Source organism: Hirundo rustica, chromosome 19 (assembly GCF_015227805.2).
Source record: "Hirundo rustica isolate bHirRus1 chromosome 19, bHirRus1.pri.v3, whole genome shotgun sequence".
Lineage (NCBI taxonomy): Eukaryota > Metazoa > Chordata > Aves > Passeriformes > Hirundinidae > Hirundo > Hirundo rustica.
Genome location: NC_053468.1, coordinates 1888269 through 1912560, shown reverse-complemented (window position 1 = coordinate 1912560; position 24292 = coordinate 1888269). Strand labels below are relative to the sequence as shown.

Sequence of the window (24292 nt, the reverse complement as noted above, 5' to 3'; positions counted from 1 at the left end):
AGCCACCAATAAGAAATAGAGGGGAAAAAAAAAAAAAAAAAAAGGAAAAAAAGACAAAACAATCTTCCATGGTCTGTTTATGTCACATTCCTTTCTTCCCACCCCATAACATTTCTTTCTGCAAGTAGAGGACAAAGAATAATGTCCTCTCACAAAAATGGGAGCAGTAGCAATGATTTGAGTTTTAAAAATAATGTGCCCAAAGCAAAACAGCAGGAGCTTTGCCTCCTGTAATTTTAAAAAACAAAAAAGAACAGTAGCAGTCCTACATGAGCTAAAAACCCACAAGCAACAGAAATTTCATACAATAATGAAATTTCTTTCATTTTAATGATTATAATGTCCTGTAACAGCAAACTCTGGGTGCCCAAATAGCTCTCACACGAGCTGCCAACACACCTGGAAGTTGGAAACACACATGGAAAGCCCCGTATTAGCCGGGTGTTAGCACAGGGCAGCTGTAAATGATATTTAGGCTCTGTGAGGAGTTTGGGCTGGGTGGGGCTCAGGGTGTGAGGGGCGATATTGGATAATTTGGTGCTCAGCCCCAAAAGATAAAGACAAAGCTCCTCGTGTGGACCGTGAGGCCATGGTGGTCAATCCTACCTCACTCTCTATGGCTGCCTGCGGGGATTCACAGAATCCAAGGTTTGGAAGGAACTTTAAAACCCATCCAGTCCCAGGCAGGGCCAGCTGGGGCAGGAATGTGTCCAGGTGCGTTTGGGATGGCTCCAGAGAGGGACATTCCCCTCCCTCCCTGGGCAGCTGCTTCAGGGCTTTACCTCCCTCACGCAAAGATCTTCCTCGTGTTGGGGCGGAACTTCTCGTGCTTTAGTTCGCAGCCATTGCTCCTCGTCCAGCTGCTGGGAATCACCGGAGAGAGTCCGGCACCACCTTTGAGAGGGTTATTACGCGTTAACGAGAGCCCCTCTCGCTCTTCTCCAGGCCAACCAGGCCCAGCTGCCGCGGTCTCCACTCATCAGGGAGATGCTCCAGACCCTCCATAAAACCCCACCCCACAGCCGCTTCCCTCGTGCTCTTCCTCACAATGCCTCGTTGCTGCCGCTGCCGCCCGCCTGTGCCCGGGCAGGGCTGCGGGACCCCGGGGTGTGAGGGGGAGCAGGCAGGGAACCGAGAGCCCTGAGGCGTGATGGAGAGCGGGCGGGCAGGGGGACGAGAGCCGTGAGGCGGAGCGGGCAGGGCTGCGGGAACCGCGGGCCGTGAGGCGGGCAGGGCTGCGGGAGCCCCGTGAGGTGGAGTGGGTAGGGCTGCGGGAGCCCCGGGCGTGAGGCGGGCAGAGCTGCGGGAGCCTCGGTAGCTCCGGGGCGTGAGGCGGCGCGGGCAGAGCTGCGGGAGCCTCGGTAGCTCCGGGGCGTGAGGCGGCGCGGGCAGGGCTGCGGGAGCCTCGGTAGCTCCGGGGCGTGAGGCGGCGCGGGCAGGGCTGCGGGAGCCTCGGTAGCTCCGGGGCGTGAGGCGGCGCGGGCAGAGCTGCGGGAGCCCCAGGGCGTGAGGCGGAGCGGGCAGGCGGCGGGAGCCCCGTGAGGCGGAGCGGGCGGCAGGCGGCGGGGCGGAGGGAGGGGAAGGCGGCTCCGCACAGCCAAGATGGCGGCGGTGGAGCTGGAGTGGGTGCCCGAGACGCTCTACAACACGGCCATCTCGGCCGTCGTGGACAGCTACGGGCGGGCGCGGCGCCGCGACATCCGCTCGCTGCCCGAGAACATCCAGTTCGACGTGTACTACAAGGTACGGCGGCGGCCGAGCGGGGCCGGGCCCGGCCGGGCCTGCGGGACGTGGAAGGAGAAGCGGCCCGGGGGGCGGCCCGGGCCTGGCCCGGCCGGGGGCGCGGGGCTGACGGGCTGCGGGCTCTCGCCGGTGCGGGGCACGGCCTGGGGGCTCAGGGCCTGCGGGGCCGCCCGAGCTGCGGCTGGAGGAGCGGAGGCTCCGGGCTCGGGCCGTGCCGGGGCCTTGTGGTTGCCCCCGGGAGCCGCCCCGAGGCCGCGGTGAGGGGCTGGGGAGCGGCCGGGGGGGACGCGGAGATGGGGCCTGGCCTTGGGGGTCGCGGGGGGAATGTGCTTCTCACCACTGGGGAGCGGTGCGGGCAGGATGAGGCCGAGCTGGCTGTGCTGGAATATGTTTTTTCCTTTTTTTTTTTTTTTTTTTTTAATAATGTATTAGACACAGTGATGTCAGTGGTTGAAGGAGCAGTTTGCCGTGGTCTAGTATAAATTATCTGGGAGGAACCAGATGGAAAGAACTGGTAGTTGTTTGATGCTGTAGTTTATTAGCGTTAAATTATTCCTTGGTGAAAGGGCTATTCCTCGTTCAGCTGCCTCTGCAATATATAGATTTGGTGTAAAAAGTGCACTGAGATGGTCTATTAACTTCTTACTGTCCACTAAACAGGCATTTCATTCATATGCTGGAACAGCTGGAAATGAGTATTTGTCAGGGGAGAAACAATGTCTATAAAAACCCCCAAAAATCTAAGATGAGGAATAACCCTCCTTTCCTCTGCCAGCAAATTTCTAAAAATATTGGAATTTTTAAATGAAATAGTTCTTTAGACTAATCTTTATGAACTAGGGTTAATGACCCATTCTGTACATGGAGAGCAGTAGTATTTACTGGAGATAGGGAAATTGCTTCTCTAGCATTAAAATGGGCACGTACATTCTCTGTGTCCTGGTTATTTCATGTCTGCCTTAGGTGCTGTGAAGGATGGAAACCCATTTTTATGACATATGAGCATGCTCACAGATAATGATGTGATTGACACATCAGCTAAATACTAAAGATATTAAAATCATCGTGTGGAAGAATATTTTGGGGGTTACTTCCGGCTGTTAGTAAGTATGACCGTGGATAAATAAACTTCCTTGGTATTGCCTGTTCTCATGCTCATTCAGGTGAGAGGATGGTGCTGTGTGGCTTTTAAAAGCATGAAACAAAACCTCCTTCTGATGATGGAAATATCCAAGGGTACATTATTCCCACCTGTTTAAAAACTCATCTGTAGGTGAGCTTAATAGATCATTGACTTTTTATGCTTTTATTAGCACTCTTGAGTGGTTGCTTTGAATTCAGGTGGAGTTGTTCCATGCTGAAGAGGATCCAGCAGCACATCTGATTTCTGAGACCCTCGAGTGTGTTTCTTCTGCCTGTGTACCTGGGTTTGCCATCTTGCTGGGCAGGTGATAAGTGCCTATCCCCAAACGGTGTTTGTGTTGTATGGACAGTACAGCTGTTAATGGCAGTGGAATCACAGACTGGTTTAGGTTGGAAGGGACCTTAAGGAACATCTCTTTCCATCTTCCACTCTCCCAGGGTGCTCCAAGCCTGTCCAGCCTGGCTTTGGACACTGCCAGGGATCCACGGGCAGCCACAGCTTCTCTGGGAAACCAGGGCCTCACCCACCTTAGATATTTTTTCCTAATCTCTAATCTAAGCCTGTTCTATGCCAGTTTGAGGCTGTTCCCCCTTGCTTTTCCTGTAATTTCTGTGTTTCACCACTGGAGTTTTTGAACTGTGTGAGGTGCATCGATGTTCATCTTACTAGCCCACATCCACAGGACATCCTCATACAGAATAAACCAAACTGGGCCATGCCTGCAGTGAGTGTTCTGTGGCTGTAAGAGTAGGCTGGGCTTCCATGTCCTCAGTGTCATCTTTTCTGTGTAGGACAACCAGCTTGGATGGGGTCTAGAGAATGGCATCCCTGCCCTTGGCACGGGTCCCTTCCCTCCCAGACCATCCTGTGATTCTGTGACTGTCCTCTTTAACAGTCACTTTCAAATTCACTTATCCATAAATGTCCCTAAACCCTGGATGGGGAGCTGAAAGGAAGTCTCAATCCTCCCCGAGTGATGTCTGCCTCAAAGCCCAGCCCTGATCACAGATGTTCTGAAACTCTGCATTTCTCTGTGCACCTGGTAAATGGGTCTTGAGTCTCTTTTTGGATGACAACAGCATCGAATACATCAAAGGTGTCATTCAGGGGCAGCTGAATGAGGTTAGGCTGGGGACAGCATCCCTCTCATGGTATGTGTGGTGCTTGTTTTGGTTCTGGGTGGTTACTTTGAATATCAGGTGGATATTAAATCCCAGTTCATCGTGGTGAGCCATATTCCCTATGTCCTGACTATTGAGTTCCTTAAAGCAGAAGTAGAATTTCCAAAGCTATTAACAATTTTTTGAGTAAGACGGACTAGAAGACCTCTAAATATTTGTTTGACTACATGGTGTTTGTTGCTGCTGTGCTGGAGGGTGTGAATTATTTGTTAATGTCCTGTATTACTTTCATTCTGTGCTGATTAAAAGGAATAAAAAATGTTTCCAGTCTTTCACATATAACTTGTAAGTAATAGTTTTTTTTATCTAGGGATTAGTCATGGTTTGTGGTACTTGAGAAACTGCCACTGATTTTTGCAAAAAATAAAAGGTGGTACCAGTCAGATTTTGTTTTGATCTGTGGATGTTAATTGTCTGTGGCAACACAAAAATGTTTTTATCCTATTTATTGGTATTAACACTCAAACTGAACATTTGCCAGGCCTGCCTGGGTTTACCAACGTGTCCAGGTTGATTCAGAAGCCAAAGGTGAGATACAGCGGCAGAGACAGTCAATGTGCTCCTGTTTAAAAGGGAAGAAAATGCCAGCAGTGTCTTGGTGTTGTTCCCCAGGACACCCTCTAATCCAGTGTTTGGCTCTACTGTCATAACTGACTGCCTTTATTTCCCACTCCTTACCAAATCCAGCTTGTTTTACCTTTACATCTTCCGGAATTGTTAACTTCTGGGACGTGCTGTATAAACCTGAGTGGGGAACGGGGCTGGGGAAGCTGCAGCACGTTCTTGTGGCTTTGATAAGGAGTGGGTTCTGCTGCAAGGTGACAGGAACAGGCAGGTTCCTCATACTGAGCATATTTATTGTTCTGGAGCATTCTCAAACAGTGACTAAAGCTCAAAACAAGGCACTATCAAATAATCATGATTGTGGTAAAACAACAAACCTGCTCTGCTTCAGCAGGGTATCGCTGCAGATCTCTCTTTTTTCAAGCACCGTTTGACTTTTCCTTGTAACCATTAGAAAAATAAGAGGCAGAGCAGGATGCTTGTGAGGATATCCTGGAAATTTCTGAGCCTGCATTTGAGCTACAAAATATTTAAATGTCTTATTAATCACAGCTGTATTTTGAGGAGCTTAATAACTAGTATTGTTACAAGTTACACCTGCCTCTGGGGGGGGAAATAAAAATGTACACACATCATACTTTGTTTCCTTTGGGTGTTTGCCAGGCTGGTGTGTATCCTGGATGTTTTTTTCCTAGTTAAACTAGTTAGGTTCTCTTGTTTTTTGGAGAGGGAGGATGATAGAGAGGGGGTGTAGGTTTTAGAAGCCAAAGAAAGAAATATGTTGGGTCTCATATAACTGAGATTCAACATATGAACAAAATGCCAGAATTGTATATTAAAAAGTAGTGATAGCTGGAATAAACTGCAAGTCCAAAAAAACCTCAAACAAACAAATCTAAAACAAACAAAAAAACCACCTGAAAAAAATCAACTTATTATATTCTGTAGCTTGTTGGGATGAGGATAATGTTTTGAGGGAGGGTGTTCCTTAAAGAATCAAGTTTGTTGGCACAAGTCAGGTTTTGAACTCTCTAGTCAGTGTCTTGTACAGACTTCTTTCCCCTTGTGCCTCTGCTTTATACTCTATTTTGTGTAATTCCCTCATGACTTTGGTTTGTTCTCGAGGTGCTTTGCTGCATCAGTGTTCTCTGTCCCAGGTATTTGTTGCAGTTTCACAGTGCCAGCCTCATCTTGGACTGGTACTGGTTAACAAGGAGTTTCATCCCATGTTCATTTTCCTTTTGGAATGTCTCTGCTGGATCGTGTGTTTCTCTTTTCTTCCAATTGATTTTTCTTGAAAATTATTTGTCCTTGGAATGCTTTCTGGTGAGATCACTAGCCACAGGAGCAGTTGGAGATGCCATTAATTTGGTTTCTGTCATGTTTGTGTGTCCTTTGAACCAACGAAAATGAACAAACAGGGATTTGCTGACTGTTGACAACAAGCAGCCGAAAGTCCGTTCCCTGCATTGCAGCAGAGGTTGAGTTTACTGATGGAGGATCGTTGTGAACAGCATTTCTGTCCATTAGAGTAAAACAAGCTTGTCCCAAGGCTTCGGTCTCCAGGGGTTTGATGAGAGCGAGAAGGATGAGCTCCCCCTGAAATGAAGTGTGCCTGTGCTGCTGCTTCAGTTCTGAGCCTCTCTGTACCCAGGGAAGTACAACCAAGGTCACAGCACAGTGTGAGGGAGGCAGAGCACCCCAGAGCTTTCTGGGGGGCTCCTGCTGCGACCCCCAGGGTGAGCTCACGCAGACTGAACCCCCTCGTGCTGCTGTGCTTTTGGGGTTAGAAATGAAATGTGTGTGGGGGAAGATGATTTCACACATGTGCACAGCCTCTCTGTCACCTGGCAGGAGCAGAGCATGCACTGAATGCTGCTGGGCTTAAATCAGATCTTCCAGCACCTCTTCAAATTAAAGCCTCACAGTGAAGGAGAATCATGACCTCATGACTTTTTGCCAGTTATTATTATTAACACATGCCTTATTTCTGTAGTCTAAATTTAGAAGTGAACTGAACTGTCTTTCCTTCTTACATCTTTACTGGTTTGAAACTTCTTGTCAAACTTGTACTTCTCAGACTGGGTGTTTTTGGTTTTTTTTGACTTCTAACTATGGGTTATGTTTCCTCATCCTGCTATCTTCCAACTTCCCTACCTTTCCAGTATCTTTGTTGAGTCTGGGACACCAGAACTCATCATAATTGAGATAATGAGGTCACATCATGAACAGAGGTGTTGAGCTCCTGCTGAACAATAATTCCTGTTTCCACTTCACTTCCTCTGGGCTGATTGAGCTCTGAGTAAAGTTTTCCCAGTTCCTGAGGAGATTCTCACGTTTTTGTGACTGAGGCTCAGACTTGGTATCCCTTGTGCTGGACCCTGTGGAACACAAACTCTGCTGCTCTGGCCCAGAGAGCAGAGCAGGTGGGAACATTTGGGGTGCACAAGCACTGGGCTCTAAAAGTTGTCTCTGAATTCATTCTAGCTCAATAACATTGGGGTTTTAAATTATTTATTTGATTGAGATTTGTATACAGATCAGCCGGTAGCTGGCATTGTGCTTTCCAAGGAGAGCTGGAATTTTCCTTTTTTTAAAATGCCTTAAACAATATCCAGTAGAAGCAGTGCTTGTCCAGAGGGCTTGTAGATGATTTTGAAATTGATTTAAAAGCATGGAATGTACCTAAATTTTGAGCTGATTATTTTGGTAGTGAGTCATTTGTCAACAGATTGATTCAGTGAACTGTTGACTCAGGAAAACTTTTTCCTTCCTTGTTGAGTGGGGAAGGAAGATGATGGTTTCAGCCCAACTTTTTTCCCAGATTCTGCTGTTTAAGTACACTGTCCTTCCCCAGTCTGGCCTGATGCTCCATATTGCATTATTAGGCATTACAAAACATGCTGGGGAGCTTCTTGGATTTCCTCTGTGATTCTTACTGAAATATCATGTTTTTCGACCCTCTTCCAAAGTGGAGCAACAGGAGCATATTTTTCAAATTGCGTCGTCTTCAGTTCCTCTTCTAGAGGATCCTTGTACAGCTGGCTGGAATTAACCCCCATCTGCTTTAAAAATAATATAAAATTATTTTTATTATGTTTTGAGAAAGTTTGTGTGGGTTTTTTTAGCTTAATTACCCAGGGACAGAAAGACAAGAATTTTAATAGAATTAGGATAAAATAAATTACAAGTTAATATCATTAATATGTTTAATTGGGGATGCCACAATGTGCAGCTTTTGTAACACCCCCACCTGGACATGCGACTCAACATTCAGCCTTCGAGCCTAAGGAGGGTTGTGGTGGGTTTCTCACAGCTGTGCACAACAGCTGGATTGGGCATTTTTGTAATAATCCACCTGTATATTACATTTATACCTGTCCAGAACTCATGTGTCAGCATGAGCTGATGGAGCTGGGAGTCACGCAGGCTTTGAGTCATTTTTCCATAGTTAAAGAAAAATGAATCCCTGGTAGGTTCCAAATAGGTGAAGCTGGTGTGTAAAAGATGTTTCTTTCTCCTGAACAGAATAGTTCTTTAGAAGTCCAGAGCTCTGTGTTCACGTCAGGGCATGTTTTTCTTGAATCACTGTTTTGTTTAGTTTTTGTGTTATGTAGCAAGGCTGTGGTCAGGAGTTCTGTCTCTCTGGAGCTTTAACAGGAGAATCATTTCTTCAGTCCTCCCAACTGCTTCTCAATGAGTGTTACTGGATCTCCTGGAATTACTTCACAGTTTGATGTATACTCGCTATTTCCATGTCAAATTTCGTTTGAAAATATTGCTGTAACAGCCGCAACAGTTCCAAGGGGCTTCCAGCTGAGTTAATTCCTCAAAATGTTTGCCAGTATTTTGAGGGAAGGGGTTACAGGGATCGTAGAAGTCCCAAAGATGTTGTATTTCAAGTCAGAGCAGTGAAAAGTTGCAGCTTGGACTTTGGGCCCCAAGCTAAACTTGACATGTGCCTGAAATGATTGATACTCCAAAACTGAGGGTCCTGTGGGACCTTCCCCTCACTCCCTCTGACCCCACCAGGCCATTTACTCCTTGGCAGTTTCAGCATCTCCTTTAAGAGGGATTCTCTCCTTACGAGAAGTGTTTATGTAACTTCATAAATATATAAATTTTTAAAAGTCTTACTATGGTTAATTTTTGATAAACTGGGAATCTCTGGGATTTTGCATTAGTACTGTGAGGTGATAGGAGGGAGTGATACTGTACTTGAGAATTGTGAAACGTGATAGTATTTTTGGCTGCCTTAAATCCTGCTGCAGTGCTTTGGGGATGTGTCTAAGCTTTCTCCAGAAATGATCTCATCAATTATTGATGGGATGCCCACCTTCACTTTGGGCATGAAATTTAAACAGTGGTTTGTTTTTTTTTTCCTCCCTGCAGAAACCACATTTTTGGTTTTATAGAACATTCACTATGAGACAGCTGTGCTGAAGGAATGAAAACATTTAACCATGACTGTAGCTTTTAAATACAGCAGACTGGCTGTTCCTTCAGTGCCAGAGAGAATCCAGCTCCAGCAGGAGCTCTGATCCCTTTGAAGTGCAGGGACAAGCTGCTTTATCTGAGCAGTAACTTTGCATGCAAACTTGCTCTGGTTTTTAAAAGGCTTCTTTTTTTTTTTTTTTTTTTTTTTAATGTTCCCCTAGCAAAATAGATAATGAAAAGGAAAACATTCATTTCTGGCAATTGACGTTATTAGGTCAGAGTATTTTTGAAGTTTTTTTTGTAGGTTATGTTGTTAAAATAACAAGTTTGCTATGCTCTAGAGCCGGTGTTGTAAGCTTTTACAAGAAGAGTTGACTAAATTTCTGGCTGGAGATGTTCTCACATGCTGTGTTTGGAATATTAATTCATCAGCTCCCAGTGTTTGTGGAGAAAAAGGTGAACCAGGCACCAGATGCTTATCACTGGAAGCATTTTAAGGCATTATTAAAACTGGGAGGAATATTAATGTTTTCATTTAAGCACTGATGGTGCCTGTGGCAGGTGTGGAGTGGTGCTTCCTTAGGTCATGTACCCTCCTGTGCACATCTGTGGGTCAGGGCCTTTAAGACAATGGGAATTAATAGTTCACAATGGCTTTCTCTGACATTTATTTGCATGGTCCCTTTGTATCTGTGAAAATCCGTAGCATTTATAGCCTGATTTGGCAAAACTTAACCATGCACTGCATGGACAACTGTCAGGTTTGTTGTGAGTAACTCAGCTGATAAATTTGCTTATCTGCAGGCACAGGTCACTGGGCATAAAACAAGCCACTGCTTTTATTAAATTCATGAACAAACTCCAGTTTTTTAGTGGGGGACTCACCTGTGGAAGCTCAGGTGTCAGTGGGGACAGGGCTGGTGCCTCTCTGTAGTGCTGGCATTGGTGAGTGACCCCTTGCAGAACTTGTGGGTTTGGGTTTATTTATATCTGCTGTATTTGCATTGCTTCATCCTGGATTATGTGTCATTTAAATGTGTTTTGAAAGCATTTGGTACCAAAACTGTCCGTTGTATTTTTTTGCTGACTTCAGTCATTTCTTGGTTTCGTCTTGGATTTGTAGCTTGTGCGTGGCAGTGTTTTGGTGTTGCAGGAGGGCACAAACACCTGGAAATACATCCGTAGATTAAAAAAAAGCCAACCTTGAAACCATTTATGGACCTCTCATAGCTCAAATGTTAACACTGCAGTCGTGCTCCTGAGGTGAAGTCTTCTGACAGAGGAACTTGTGTTTTTGCCTGCTGGTTTTCAATGCTTTAAAGTCTAGATTTTATCCTAAGTTATCTTTGCTAGTAAGCTGAATTTCCCAGAAAAACAATGTTTAATGTTAAGATGAACTTACCTGTTTTTTTTCAGCTTTACCAACAGGGCCGCTTGTGCCAGCTGGGTAGTGAATTTTGTGAACTAGAAGTCTTTGCAAAGGTGCTACGAGCTTTAGATAAAAGGTGAGTGTCTTAACAGATCAATAATTCTCATTTCAACTCTCGATCTCTCCATCTAGGAAGAGATGTTTAAAAAAAGGCACAGACAAGAAAAACAAATGATGCAAACCCCTCGGAGTTGCTCAACACCGAGAGGTCGGTGCCGGAGTCCCTGGGAGTGGCAGTCACAGCACCCATTTCCTGCTGATTTAGCACATCCTGAGGGAAGCTGATAGGATTGCCCCAGTTTTGAAGAGTTTTCCTGTCATTCGATATTCCAACTTGTGGTGTTACAGAACTTGACTGTTTTAGAGCAGATTCTTTGTAACTGGGTTGAGCTTTGAGTCTTCAGACTCCGGTCCTGCCCATGGCGTGTGTGATGGTAACGGAGCCATGCTCGTTTGTCTGCGAGCCTGGGGGAGGGAGGGAGGGGGATCTGGGGCCTCCTCCCCGCTGAGTTTGAGCTGGAAACGCCGTCTCCCAGTTTTAATCCTGTGTGGGCAGCTTGTGTTTGGCTTCCAGGGGAGGGTGTCCCTGTAAAGAACTTTGTGTGCCCTGGCTTGGCGGTGGATCACCCCACACCTGGGATCCATCGAGGGCTCCTACTCATCTGCTTTGGGTTTGGGGAGCCTCGGGCTGGATTCCTCTCCTTCGAGTTCATGAGAGCCAACTGGCTGCTTTCAAACCTTGGTGTGTAACTGACTCTGCTTCTCTTTGTTGCAGACATCTGCTCCATCACTGTTTCCAGGCTCTGATGGACCACGGAGTCAAGGTTGCTTCTGTCCTGGCCTATTCCTTCAGCAGACGGTGCTCCTACATTGCAGAGTCAGATGCTGCTGTGAAAGAAAAAGCAATCCAGATTGGCTTTGTCTTAGGTGACTGCTGCTCACGGGCTCTTTGCTTTCTCTCTTGCAAGCTTCAGTTAATCTAACATTAATTATTTTCCTGTTAAAGATATGCCTTTTAAAAGAACTGTGAGTTTTGGAATGGAATTTTTTAGAAAGCTACTTGGTGTCTTAAAAGAAGTATGTTGGGTTTTAATATCTAAGAATGTATAGACTTTTTAGTTCAGACAGTTTAGGTTTAAAATTGGTTTGCAGATGTGATGAGGAATTTGCATGATTTTACTGTAGGTAAGTTTGGGGTTTTTTTGGCAGAAATATGTAGGAAAACGCTGTATTGCTAAAAAGCATGCCTAAACCAAAGTATTTCCTTCAGCTGTAGGAGAATTCTCCTCTCACGTTTCATCCTTTCCAGGTCAGGAGGATTTGACCTTGACAGGATTTCTGTCTGTAGAAGCAAGTCTATGAAATAAGTGATCACCTTGCAAGACCTGAGCAAACCCTTTTTTCTCTCGAAAATGTGTTCTGCTCTTCAAATTGCTGTTTGTTGCTGGTTTTTGCAGGGGGGTTCCTGTCAGATGCAGGCTGGTACAGTGATGCTGAGAAGGTTTTCCTTTCCTGCCTTCAGCTGTGCACCCTCCACGATGAAATCCTTCACTGGTTCCGTGCTGTGGAGTGTTGTGTGAGGTGAGCACACCTTGAATTCCCAGGAAACCTTGGAGCCATCCAGCTCCAGATGCTCCTTCAGTGCTCTGCTGCACCAAAACGCTTTCCTGGCTAGAGCTGAAGATCAGGAGGTGCTTGTTTTACACTAATCCCTGGATTTTCAGCTTCTAAGTTGGCAGCACAGTACAATGGATTAAAAAACCCAGTGTTTTGCTGTCCTGTGTAATCTCGCATGGGTAGCACTGCTGGATGATGAGAGTGGTCCAGCAGTTCTTGTTTTCTCAAGGATTTTTGCGTGTGAAGGAATGTTCTGTGGTGGACTTTGCTGAAGTTCTATTTACCACAAAGCGAATTTGCCAAATCCAAATAACATAGATACAGTTGAGCAGAAATAAAGGCAAAATTTACCTTTCCTGATTGCAGATCCAGCGAGTTCTCTTTCTCCATGCTGAGTGCTTAGCTCTGGGCCTGGGTGAAGATCTGGATGTCCAGTTCTTGTGGGCACCTCTAGCCACAGCTGAAAACATTTGGAAAAGGTTTTTGGGTTTTTTTTGCTGTTAGTTTTGAAGCTGCTGTGTTCCTCAGGGCCTGCAGAAGTTCACATTTCGTTGACAGAGACCTCTGTTGCTTTTCCCCTGTGTGTTGAGGTGTGAGGAGCTGCAGGCAGGAGCTGGCTGGGTTTTGTTGCTCTCACCATGACTTTGCACACTCCAGATGTGCCCATGGGCACCTGGAGGCTGCTGGGCAGAGTTAAAGTAGGATTTTTATTTTTTTTTTAGCTGCTGGAACAAAGAACAAAGCATGTGCTGTATTTATCTGAATCTAGAGCAGAACTTGTTTGGAAAGCTGCTCCAAATAAAGCCTTGCATCTTGTTTATGGCTGGGCAAACACGAAGAGTAAAGCGGCTTTGCCAAGAGCTGCTGATGTCCTGTGCCAGCCCCAGGGCCATGGCAACGCTGCTCTGCCCGGTTCTGCTGGCCAGCATTCCAGAAATGATGCCAGGAGCCTGGGCACACGTATCCAGCTTCCTAGAACTGGGGAGTGAGGGATATAGAGCCACAGTTACTGCTTGGGCTTTTGCCTCCTAATTAATCTAAAAAAAGTTTTCTCCTTGTATCAGGCTCTTTGGCAAGCTGGAGAAGTTGCTTAAAAATAACTCTGTCACCTTCTCTAAATAGAAATGAAAAGAAGGGAGAGAAGGGGAGGGAAACAAAGGGAACTGTCTCTGCTGGACCATAGTTGTGGAAAGGAGCTTTTCATTCTGTGCTGGAAGAAAGCATCCTGTGTTAGAATGAGCTCTTCTGACCTGGGGTGCTGGCTCTGTTTGGTAGAGACATCCATTGTTCCCTAGGGAACTGCTGGGGCATCACCCCTCCGGGCAGCAGAGGGAATGGGAAATGTTTTGGCATCTCCTAAACTCTCAGCATCGATGGTTTGGTGCTGTATAAACCTGAAAGAACGTTAAACATTTTGAGAAAGGCTAAATCTGTAAAATCTAAACACCTTTGTGTGGCACAGTGCAGTTATTCTACTCAGTTTACTCTCTTTCAGTTTGAGAATAAACTTGGTGTTGTTACCCTCGATCCCACTGCAGGAGATTCTCACACTGGGCTTGCACTGAAGTTAGGGGGAGTTTTAAGGAAGCAAAATTCAAGTGCAGCTTTTGAAAATACCACACTTTTTGAAAGTGCCACACTTTTTGAAAGTGTCAGCTCTTGCTCTGAAGCTAACAAGTCAAATCTCTGGGAGCTGAATTAACATATTGCATTATTAATAGGACAGAGTTTAAAAACATGTGAAGTTTTGTGTTATTTAAGCACAACTCGGTGTTTCCTTGTCCTGGCAGTAGTAGATTCTGTGGAGAAGCTGGGAAAGTGTGAGGTTTCTCTGAGCTTGTACCCTGCTTTCCTGGGAGTGTAGTGCTCCTTTTGGTTTGCCTTCTCTCGTTATTCTGTGCTAAACAATGAGGTACAAATGCATAACACAAATACGTGGTTCTCCCACGTCATTGTTGCACATTTGGCTGGTTCTTGGGTTGTTTTCTTGGTGGTTTCAGACTTCCTAAGCTGCTGTGTTGGCTCTGAGAGGCTGAGTGTGTTGGGGGAGGTTAGTCCCCAAAAGCTGTTATTGCAGACATCAAAGGAGGCTCAGAGCCATTAGCATAAACGTCCTGAGGCCTTTTCTCTTCCTCTTGGCTTTATCTCCTAAGATTCCTTTGGATTAATAAAGGGTTTTTTGTTACTCAGAACTGGATCACATAAACTCTGCTTATCCTTGAGGATTGGCTTAGGTTTAGCTTGGTTTTGGGGAGATTTCTTTGTTTCTAGGCACTATCACTGAAGCATCCAGACATTGGATATGATCTTTCCCAGGAGCTTATCTAAATTGCAGTGCTATCCCCAATGATTATTCCATTACATGGGATTTGGGCTCCGTGGTTTTGATGCTGCAGAGCAGCTCCCAGCTGAATGGTGTTGGCAAAATAGGTTTTTCTCTTTAGGAAAAACTGTTTACTTGATTCTTCTCTCGTTTCTTTATCATTCCTGTCTCTTATTGCTGGAACGTTCCTGTGACCAGGCACACAATGCACTTGCACATCGTGTTTGGTTCTGAGGCTTTATGTAAGGAAAAATGTGGGTGTTGCTTTTTGCTGTCTGTTGTTGAGCCACGGTGCTGGTTCCCACTGGAGAGCTGGAGTTTGTGTAGCTTTTGCAGGGTTTTGAAGGGCTTTTCTTTTGATGTTCTCTTTGTGCAGCAAATACACATCTGTCATGTGCTCGCCTTCACGCCCGGCTTAGGGAAATGGAACTTGATTTCCTTTCTTGTTACTGTTTGAGTTTGGTGATGCATCTGGGTGGGAAACTGAGGGACACTGTTGGGCAGGCTGAGTTTTTAGGATCAGCTGAGCTGTATTGCTGGGGGTATTTATTTTATAGTTTAGTATCAATTACTACTATTAATGGCTGCAGTAGCTTAAACCTCTACTTGGAGCAAGTGGAAACAGGTTTAGAAAAGAAATGGAGCAAAACCTTCTCTGTTCCCTTCTTCCTGTTTAACAACCGATTGGAAGTTTTATCCTAATGTATGATATCAGGACGAAAAAGCTGTTCCTGTACACCAACCCACACAGTCAGAGCTTGAGCCTCTGTGTAAAGCAGCTTCACATTCTGCTCCCCTTCCCACTGTGCAGTTCTCTCCCTGTGCTGTGTTGCCCTGATTTCCCAAGCCTTGCCTACTGTTTTCAGTCTCTGTTACTCACTGTCTAATGACACGTTTCCAGCAGGGACAGTGGAGGTTAATTCACCAAAATTCCATGTCTGCTCACTGGCAGGTGTTTGCCATGGAGCAGGAGCAGCTGCCCTGGCTGGGAATCCAGCTCTGCCCTTGGGGCTTGGAATATCAAAACACACCCATTCCAAATGCACCTCGTTAAAGCCAGAGAGCATCAGCCTGCACTGATGCACGAGTTCTTTACTTTTATTTATAACAAGCTGGAACTGCAACTTCTCTGGAGAAACAGCAGTAGGTTTCACCAGTGCTTTGTGCTATTGGCTGTATTTGGGGGTTGATCCTTCAGATGGGAAGAGCAGGGGCTGTTTCAATTGTTGTGGTCAATAAAATGGTCTCTCCTGGAGGTGCTGGATCTCATGTGGAGTGGATGTGACTAAATCTTAGGAGAAGATCTCCCCCAAGCCCCAAAGCACGAAAATGCCCACCTGGAGCTACTCAGGGTTTGGGGGAAAAGCGTAGGGAAGCAGCAAAATGAGCTGTGTCGTACTTGCTGTGGCTGCTTGAGGCTCCACCCTTTGGGAGGGAGGTGGAAGGGCTTTCTCCAGCCCCCTCAGCAGCTCTCTCTGCATCCCCCAAGGTTGCTGCACGTGCGGAACGGGAACTGCAAGTACCACCTGGGAGAGGAGACGTTCAAGCTGGCGCAGTCCTACATGGACAAGCTGGCCAAGCACGGGCAGCAGGCCAACAAGGCGGCGCTGTACGGGGAGCTGTGCGCCCTGCTCTTCGCCAAGAGCCACTACGACGAGGTGAGGCCTTGGGGGGCTCTGCTGTGCTGGCACCTCCTGCGCACGGTCTGCTTCTGCTCTGCTTGGGGCCTGTGGGGCGCTGCCAGAGCAAGAACTCCTTTGTCTGCTGTTGTTTCTGTGTGTTCTGTGTTAGTCTGTAAGCTCTTCACGGCGCTTGGGCCAACGTGAGGATTCGTGTTACCTTGCACATATGTGTTGGTCACCTGTAAATGAAATATTATAGAAGCTTATTTTAACAATTAAAAATGAGGAGCAGAACACAGCCTTTGCACCCAGTTTGTAAAACTCTGTCTGAAGTGTAACTACTCCTTCATAAACTGGTTTTCCTTTAATCCCTAAGTTCACTGATGGAGTGTTGTCCTGCACAATGGGAATTGTGAGGAGTGCTTAAAGATCATAAAATACCTTGTTCTGTCTGTAAAATTAATTGTGGTATTATAAACCTTAGATTAATATAAAATGCTTGCATATTCACAATTAACTGTAAAAGTGGTTTTTAAGTCTATCTTTTAAGACCTAACTGGACAATTCATTACAGATAAGTAATCAGGCTCTATATTGTACATTTTGGAATGTAAATTCCAGCTTTTCAGAGACAGGTAGTATTTTTTCTTAATGCTCCGATGTTGTGGAGTTCCAGCTTCATTGTGTTGGTGCCTCTGTCCCACAGGCCTATAAGTGGTGCATAGAAGCCATGAAGGAGATCACAGTTGGGCTGCCTGTAAAGGTCGTGGTGGATGTGCTACGACAAGCGTCAAAGGTGAATCCAAAACCTCCCCGTTGCTTTGGGTACCAAAGCGCTGCCAAGAATGGCTGAGGAGAGGTTGTTACCTCCACAATTCCCCTCAGGGGCCCTCAGGGCTGTTTGTGTTTGTCTCAGAATGGGTGGGGGGTTGTTTCTATTTGTGTCTTTCTGAACCTCAGTTAGAGCTGCACAGGTGACCACTGTGACAAAGGTAACCTGTGAATGTCCTGGAGGGGCTCTGATCCCTCCTTGGTCTGGACTAGGTACAGCACAGTCCCTTCAGTCAGGCAGGATGAAACAGGAGGTTTATTAATGCTGTGCTCCTCTTCTCAAATAACCAAGGAGTCCTTTAATAACCACAATGATGTTCTGAAGTGAAGAGCAGCAGTAAGTGTGGCAGTGTCTGGGGCGCTGAGCTGTGAGTGCACAGCTGCTCACGTGCTTCCCTTCCCTTCCCCTGCCCAGGCCTGCGTGGTGAAACGGGAGTTCAAGAAGGCTGAGCAGCTCATAAAGCACGCCGTGTACCTTGCCAGGTAAGGGCCAGTCCAGAAAAAACCCTTCTAAAATTATACTCAGCTTGCCTCAAGTTGTAACGGAGGTGTATTTGTGCAGGGAGCACTTTGGAGCCAAGCACCCCAAATACTCCGACACGCTACTAGACTACGGATTTTACTTGCTCAACGTAGACAATATCTGCCAATCTGTTGCCATCTATCAGGTAGGGAGCAGGACTTGTTTCTCTTGATGTTTTTCATCTCTCAGATGTTGTAGTTAATTCATGGAGATAGAGAGTAGTTGATTTAATTAATGCCATTGTGATGTTTAAAGAAAACCCCAAATGCTGCCCGCTATGGGGTTTTGCTTTCTTTGTCTTCCTCTGACTCATGTCTTTTATATAATTAGTGTCTCAAATATGTAGATAACTTCAGAGCCAGTAGATTCATCACAGAGATGAATTTGGGGGTTTTTTTTGTGTTAACTGATGAAATTGTATTTTTGGAACCCTTGCAGACAGCGCTCGATATCCGGCAGTCAGTATTTGGAGGTAAAAACATCCATGTAGCTACAGCTCATGAAGATTTGGCTTATTCCTCATATGTTCACCAGTACAGCTCTGGGAAATTTGACAATGCACTGTGAGTACAACACACAGCAGCAGTTAGTGCTGTAAATGAAGAAAAACGTTCATTGCATTCATATTTCTAATTTTACATCAGTTGACTGCTGACATACGTAAATGTATCCTGAATTTTTTATTTCAACTCTCAGATTCCATGCTGAACGTGCTATTGGCATTATCACTCACATTCTCCCAGAAGACCATCTCCTCTTGGCCTCTTCAAAGAGAGTTAAAGGTAGTTCTCTTTGTTGTTTGAATCATTTGTTCATCTGATCCTTACCAGCAGTGTAGCTCGAATTGTCTTTTTCAAGGAGGTGTTTGTAGTCATTGGTGTTTACAGCACACATGTAAAATACAAAAACCCAAACTTTTAAGGCTTAGCCAGATGAGTTGGAGTGGGGGAGTAAAATTGCAGAATATAAAGATGTGTTGGGAGCAGAGTTACAGAATATTGGGAGCTTGACGCAGCAGTGTGAAAGCAGTTTGTGCCTGTCACAAAGCCTGGGAGCTGTCCCCAGGTGTCTGGGGGCCCTGGCTCTGAGCACTCTGGGCACAGTAACAGCTCTGTCTCCTGCCCCCAGCACTTATCCTGGAGGAGATTGCCATAGACTGTCACAACAAGGAGACAGAGCAGAGGCTGCTCCAGGAGGCTCATGACCTGCACCTCTCCTCGCTCCAGCTGGCTAAAAAAGCCTTCGGGGAGTTCAACGTGCAAACAGCCAAACACTACGGCAACCTGGGCAGACTGTATCAGTCCATGAGGAAGTTCAAGGTAAGACTTTACTCCTGACCTAACATCTGCAGGACAGCTGAACTCTGTCACTCTAAATGAGGGGTTTCAACATCCACAGTTCCTAGTTCAGCTGGTAGTTCTGTGCCTGGAGAACTTGTGCTTTATCATTCACCCCAAAGGCTTGGTGCAAAAATAATCCATGGAGATGGATGATGCCCTCAGAGGGTGACAGCGAGCTTGGTGCTTGCAATCTGCTGATCCACTTAACTAAAGCATTTGGGGAACTTGTTTTATGTTTGGTTTTGTTACTTTTTGTCTGTTACAAATGCTACTGTTTGAGCTGCTACATAGTTAAGTTCTTTTCAACACTTTCCCCTCTTTTTTGGGGCGGTGAGTGGTGTCAGCCTGACCTGTGTGAATCTGGCCCTGACAGGAAGCGGAGGAAATGCACATCAAGGCCATCCAGATCAAGGAGCAGCTCCTAGGGCAGGAGGATTATGAAGTTGCCCTCTCCGTGGGCCATCTCGCCTCCCTCTACAACTATGACATGAACCAGTATGAAAATGCTGAAAAGCTTTACCTGAGATCCATAGCAATTGGTAAGTGACTACAGGAAACTTAAAGCTTTTAGAAAATAACTTGGCTGTTAGTCTCCAGCCAACATTCTGTGGCTGGAACTAAGTGGAGAATATAGGCAAATTTTGTTAGTAAAAATAACCTGAGAACTCAGAATGCAGCCCGTGGATATTTTACCTCTCAATTTGATTTTTCTCTTGGGTTCCTCTAGGAAAGAAGCTTTTTGGTGAAGGATACAGTGGACTTGAATACGATTACAGAGGTCTCATTAAACTGTACAATTCCATTGGCAATTACGAGAAGGTGTTTGAGTACCACAACATTTTGGCCAACTGGAACCGGTTGCGGGACCGGCAGTTCTCGGTCACGGATGCGCTGGAGGACGTCAGCACCAGCCCCCAGTCCACGGAAGAAGTGGTCCAGTCCTTTCTGATGTCTCAGAACCTCGATGGACAGAGCAGCTAAGAACTTGGTCAATTAACCAGTTAAGGTTTTTTCCCCCCAGGTTACAGGGGGAAAAGTCATACTGTGAAATCTAAACCATGTAGTTCTCTGGGGGCTGGAATTTGCATTGAAACACTGGTCCAGTCTACTGAAGAGTGCCCATACGGATGAATGTGTGTTAAATTCCTCTCAGCATGTGTATGGCATGTTTAGTTCGGCTCACATTTTTAACTTGGTATTCCCAAAAAAAAAAAAGAAACCACAAAACCCTTCTTTCAAAAGAAGCTACTTTGCAGAAAGTCTGCAAGAAAACATTAAATAAAACTGTTTGAGTTCAAAAGAGTTGCATTCTTATTACGGATGGAAGGTTTCATCGAGAGCTTTCTGCTGATTCACAGAGAGAACAAAAGCTGTACTCTGAGGAGCTGTAGGAGAAGGGTCTTGCTGCTGTATCACTGTAGCAAAGTTCGTGGTAAACAGCCAGCAAAGGGAGATGTGCTGGCCTTGGCTGCTGCCTTACCAAGAAAAGTGGCAAAAACCCGCTCTGGAGAGCACCATCGGCTCGCTGAGTGCCGCCTGTGCTGTTGTGGATGCCCTGAACTGGACCAGTACAGATCTCACAGACCAGCAACCACAGTGTCCTCGGTGCCACCACCAGTGCTCCCCCTGAGCAGGACCAGGACACCTCAGTGGACCAGCCTGCTAAAACCAGTTTTGGACCAGTGGCTTTAATTTAATATTTCTGCCCCTGCATTCACTTTGACAGTAGAACTCTCTCATTTTAGGTGTCTGATCAGTGCAAACGATATCCATGTGATAGATCCAGAGCTAGGAAGTGAATTGATGGTTTGTCTGTCCCCAGTGAGCTTCTGCAGAGATCCCTGGCGGTGCCACAGCTCCACACGCTCCACTCTGCTGCAGCCGCTCCTCCTTTCCTCTGCCATGGGCTCTTCCTCTGCTCACGGAGGCCGTACCTTGTTTATACCAGTGAAGAGATTTGTATTCTAATCCAGTTCCATTTTCTGTTTCTGGAGAACACAGCTCTACTGTACACTTCGCAGGGGTCAGTGGAAAATGCCAAAAAGCACAACAGGTCTTTTTTTTTTTGTGATGCTTCATTTCTACATTAAACAAGAGTACAACCAGAAACCGATTCCTCACGTTACTTTACGAAGCAGAGCTCGGCTGTACAGACCCTCTGAGAATGCCTCTCACGAGCTTGTCTTAATTCTTCTTCTCTTGGGGGCTGCGTGCTTGTGTGGGGTCAGGTGTTGCTCTGGGCTTTGTTCCGTTTCCTATCGTTGGGTGACATTTGGAAGTCTGTGTAACACAAACTAGAAGCGACTCGCTGCCGTTACCTCAGCTCTGCCAGCGGCACCAGCAGTGCCCTGGGTCTGGCATTCTGTGGATTCTGTCAGTTTGGGGGTTCTCTCCCCTTCTTTTCAGGATTTGTACCTTGGCCAGTCGCAGCTGGGGCTCGGCCAGCTCTTCTTGTGGGATTGGGAGTTTTGTTTGGGGTCTGGATTCTCATTGGTTTATGGGGTTTGTGGCAGGGAAAGGTGCTGGATGATCTTCAGGGAAGAAATAGAGGTTTTGGAGGTGACTTAGAGCTTAATGGCTCTTCCAAGAAATGAAATTTTACAGGCCAATAGTTCATATTCTGGTGCCTTCAAGTGTTTTTTTGGGGGGGAAAGGCTGAGTAATATCAACTTTAAAATGCAATGATATAATTAGTGAATGCAGATTAATGATTGCATACTTAGAATATCTTTACTGAGGTGAAAAGAAGTATTTGCATAAACCCCCCTGTGGTATTAGGACTTAACTGCAGTGTGTCTGCAGCAGCTGCTCAGTGAAAATCCAACTTAGTTATGTGTGGATTTAAAATGTGATTTATTTATAGCAGTTTTTGTTTATGACTGTGTAGGAGCTACAGACAAATTCAGCTATACAAGGTAAAACCTTCTTCTCCCTGAATGCCCATGGCACTGACAAGTTAAAAAATTCTTATGAGTTCTTAAGTCCTGTTAAAAGTTATTTAAAGTTAAACAAAATACAGAACAGTGTCAGAACTTGGGCAGGAAAGCAGCTTAAAGTTGTCCTAAAGAACCTGAGTGATTCTGTACTGCAGAAGTGTTAAATGTCCCAGCTGGGTACGTGGGTTTACCCTGGCGTGGGCTGGAGATCCTTTATCCACTCCGTGCTCCCAGTCTTGGGTCTCCAGCTTTCGGCTAAGAAATCCCAAAGGTCTCGAGGTTGTGTTTGGGATGAGGAGCATTATTTGAGTGACACCAGCCTGTGGCCTGCACTGACACTGCTCTTGTTCCAGCCCTGCTTGTGTCCCTGGTCATGGTTTGCCTTCAGGGCAGCCTGGGGAGGAGCCGTGCCTGGTACCCAAAGGCCTCCCTGCAGTGTCTGTGGGTGGCTGCAGTCTCAGCTCTGGGGGCTGTTCCTGTGTTCTTTCCTCAGCTGCTCCATCAGCAGCGTCGCCTGGGCTGGGAGGGAGGAAGGTCCTAAAGCTGCCTGGGAATTCCTTTGGTAGAGGGCTTGGCCCGGGGGCTGTTGTGATCCTTGAGGGCTCCAGTGCCTGCAGGGAATCCTGGCTGGGGCTGAGCTGCTCCTGCAGCGCCCCTGCAGCTCCATGCTGCCAGGGTGGCTCTGGCTGACCATGGACACTGCTGGAGCCTGGGGGGTTGGCAGGGCCTGGCTCTGCTGCCCCTGCTCAGGACCTGCTTTGGGGCTGGGGCAGCACAGAACTGACCCTGAGGGGCTTTGGTTCTGTGTTGGCACCTGGAGCCTGTCTGGGATGCTGTGCTGCTGCTCTTTGTGGTGCTCTCTCTGCTCTTACGGTTTGTTTGATGCTTTTGAGGAGTGGGAAGCTGCTGGGATGGTGCCAGAGGCAGGTAAAGGATCAGTTGGGGTGGATCTTGTAGCTTAGCTCCAGTCCTGCCCCGGGCAGAGCTGAGAGCAGCGGCTGCAGTCCCCTCTGTTCTCCCCCTGTGGGGTTTTCCAGCACCCCGTGGTTCCCCTCTCCCCTCCTGCCGTAGCACAGCCGGGTCAGTACCGGGGTGGGGGCCTGGCACGGTGGAACATCCATCCAGGAATTGATGGTTTGCGTTTCTAGGCGCACAACACACCCACGCGGGGCTGTTGGGGGCTGGCAGTGAAAGGGGAGACCTGGGAGTGGAAATCCTGTGAAATGCATCTTTTCTGTGAAGGTGAGTAAAGGAATCACTCCAGAGCCACTGGGTGCAAGGGGTGAGCACAGGTGTCACCTTAAGGTAAATTATTTTCACTATTGATCAAGTTAAACCCTCAATATTTTATTTTCAGTGCGACATTGTTTGGATCACTGAGGGGGGAGTTTGCTCGGGCTGCCGCTGCTGCTTCTCATGGTACAAAATGCACATTGAAGTTCATTCCCTTTTTCAGTCCCAAGTGTGGGAGCGCACAGTAAGGAAAACTGCCCGTGTTTTGGCACGGTTGGCAGAACCTCCCTGGGGTGATGTGGATGGGCTGGACTCGGGCTGGCAGCGCGGGGCAGGTGCTGCTGGGCCCAACCTGTCAGCAGATCCTTCCTTCTGCTGCCTCTGCAGAACATGATTTTACCTGGAAGTCCTCGTTCCCTTCTAAGAAAACTCCTGGCCAGTGTCAGTTCAAAGCTGCCTCTGCGCTCTGGGGTGTGTTTGACACTCCTTGTGCCACTGGGCCTCGGGAGCGCTGCGGGGAGAAGTGGGGAAAATTCCTTTATCTAGAAATGAACTCCAATACCTACAAAGAATTGGCAGCACTGGGAATCTTTTGTCCCTAAGTCTCAGGAACGTTTTGGGCAGTGACACAGGTGTCCCTGGGTGGTGTAAAGTGTGTGCTCTAGGGTCTTGTATTCCACTACTCCTTGCAATCCTCGGTATCTATAGCATGAGTGGCCTTAGTGAGTTTGTTGAAGTGCACATTTTTTTTTTTCTTTTCAAAAGTAAATTTTAAGATGGAAAAGATATATACTATATAAATATATAGAGATATTTAGAAACTTGGTTTGTGGTGCACCAGTTCAGTGTTGGATCGCTAAATACTCGTCGCAGGTACCATATGTGTAACTTTTCTTTTCTGTATATTCCTTTCTGGGAAGCAATGTTGCCATGGTAACTACAACTTTACAATTTCTTTACTACTTAATGATGTGAATGAATTCTACATTTTATTGAATATTACCAGGTTCAGTACTATTTTTATACTTTATTGAACTACAGGGGATTTTAATTTAATAGCATTAAAAAAAAAGAAAAAAAGATGTTGCTTGAACTGTATAACTGTATAAATTGAACTACTTACACAAACCCACCTCTAAACCAGAATCTCCACCTGTAGTGCCACGTTCATTTCTATGAAAGCATCTTGCTCATTACTAGACCCTGCAGCCCCTCTCCCTGTGGTGTCAGGACAAAGGTTTCGTACCCCACTTCTCCCCGCCATCCTTTGTGCCCACGGAGCCATCCTATGTTTGTAACCAGCATTGTGATATTCTGTAACTGTATTGCTCAGATGAAATATTGACCTAATAAATAGAGTGTTCCCGCA

General features: G+C 46.4%; 1 protein-coding gene across 2 annotated transcripts; it reads left to right on the top strand.

Annotated features, from left to right (window-relative positions):
* Positions 1-643: 643 nt before the first annotated feature.
* On the top strand, positions 644-24292 carry APPBP2 (amyloid beta precursor protein binding protein 2). 2 transcript variants are annotated; one of them, XM_040082378.2, is made up of 13 exons: positions 644-714; positions 10486-10574; positions 11274-11425; positions 11956-12079; positions 15928-16096; positions 16767-16856; positions 17307-17374; positions 17454-17559; positions 17853-17977; positions 18111-18196; positions 18543-18733; positions 19128-19293; positions 19482-24292. In XM_040082378.2, the coding sequence occupies exons 3-13, from the start codon at positions 11305-11307 to the stop codon at positions 19733-19735; spliced, it is 1500 nt and encodes a 499-aa protein (XP_039938312.1). In that variant the 5' UTR covers positions 644-714; positions 10486-10574; positions 11274-11304; the 3' UTR covers positions 19736-24292. The 2 variants fall into 2 exon arrangements, with proteins under 2 accessions (XP_039938312.1, XP_039938311.1); XM_040082377.1 differs by lacking the exon at positions 644-714 and adding an exon at positions 1566-1743.

Excerpts from the sequence above, each read along its gene's own strand:
- APPBP2 (XM_040082377.1), top strand. The coding sequence starts at position 1,603 with ATGGCGGCGGTGGAGCTGGAGTGGGTGCCCGAGACGCTCTACAACACG. Across the intron at positions 17,560-17,852 it reads AATCTGTTGCCATCTATCAG|ACAGCGCTCGATATCCGGCA; the intron begins GTAGGGAGCAGG and ends GAACCCTTGCAG. Across the intron at positions 18,734-19,127 it reads AGTCCATGAGGAAGTTCAAG|GAAGCGGAGGAAATGCACAT; the intron begins GTAAGACTTTAC and ends TGGCCCTGACAG.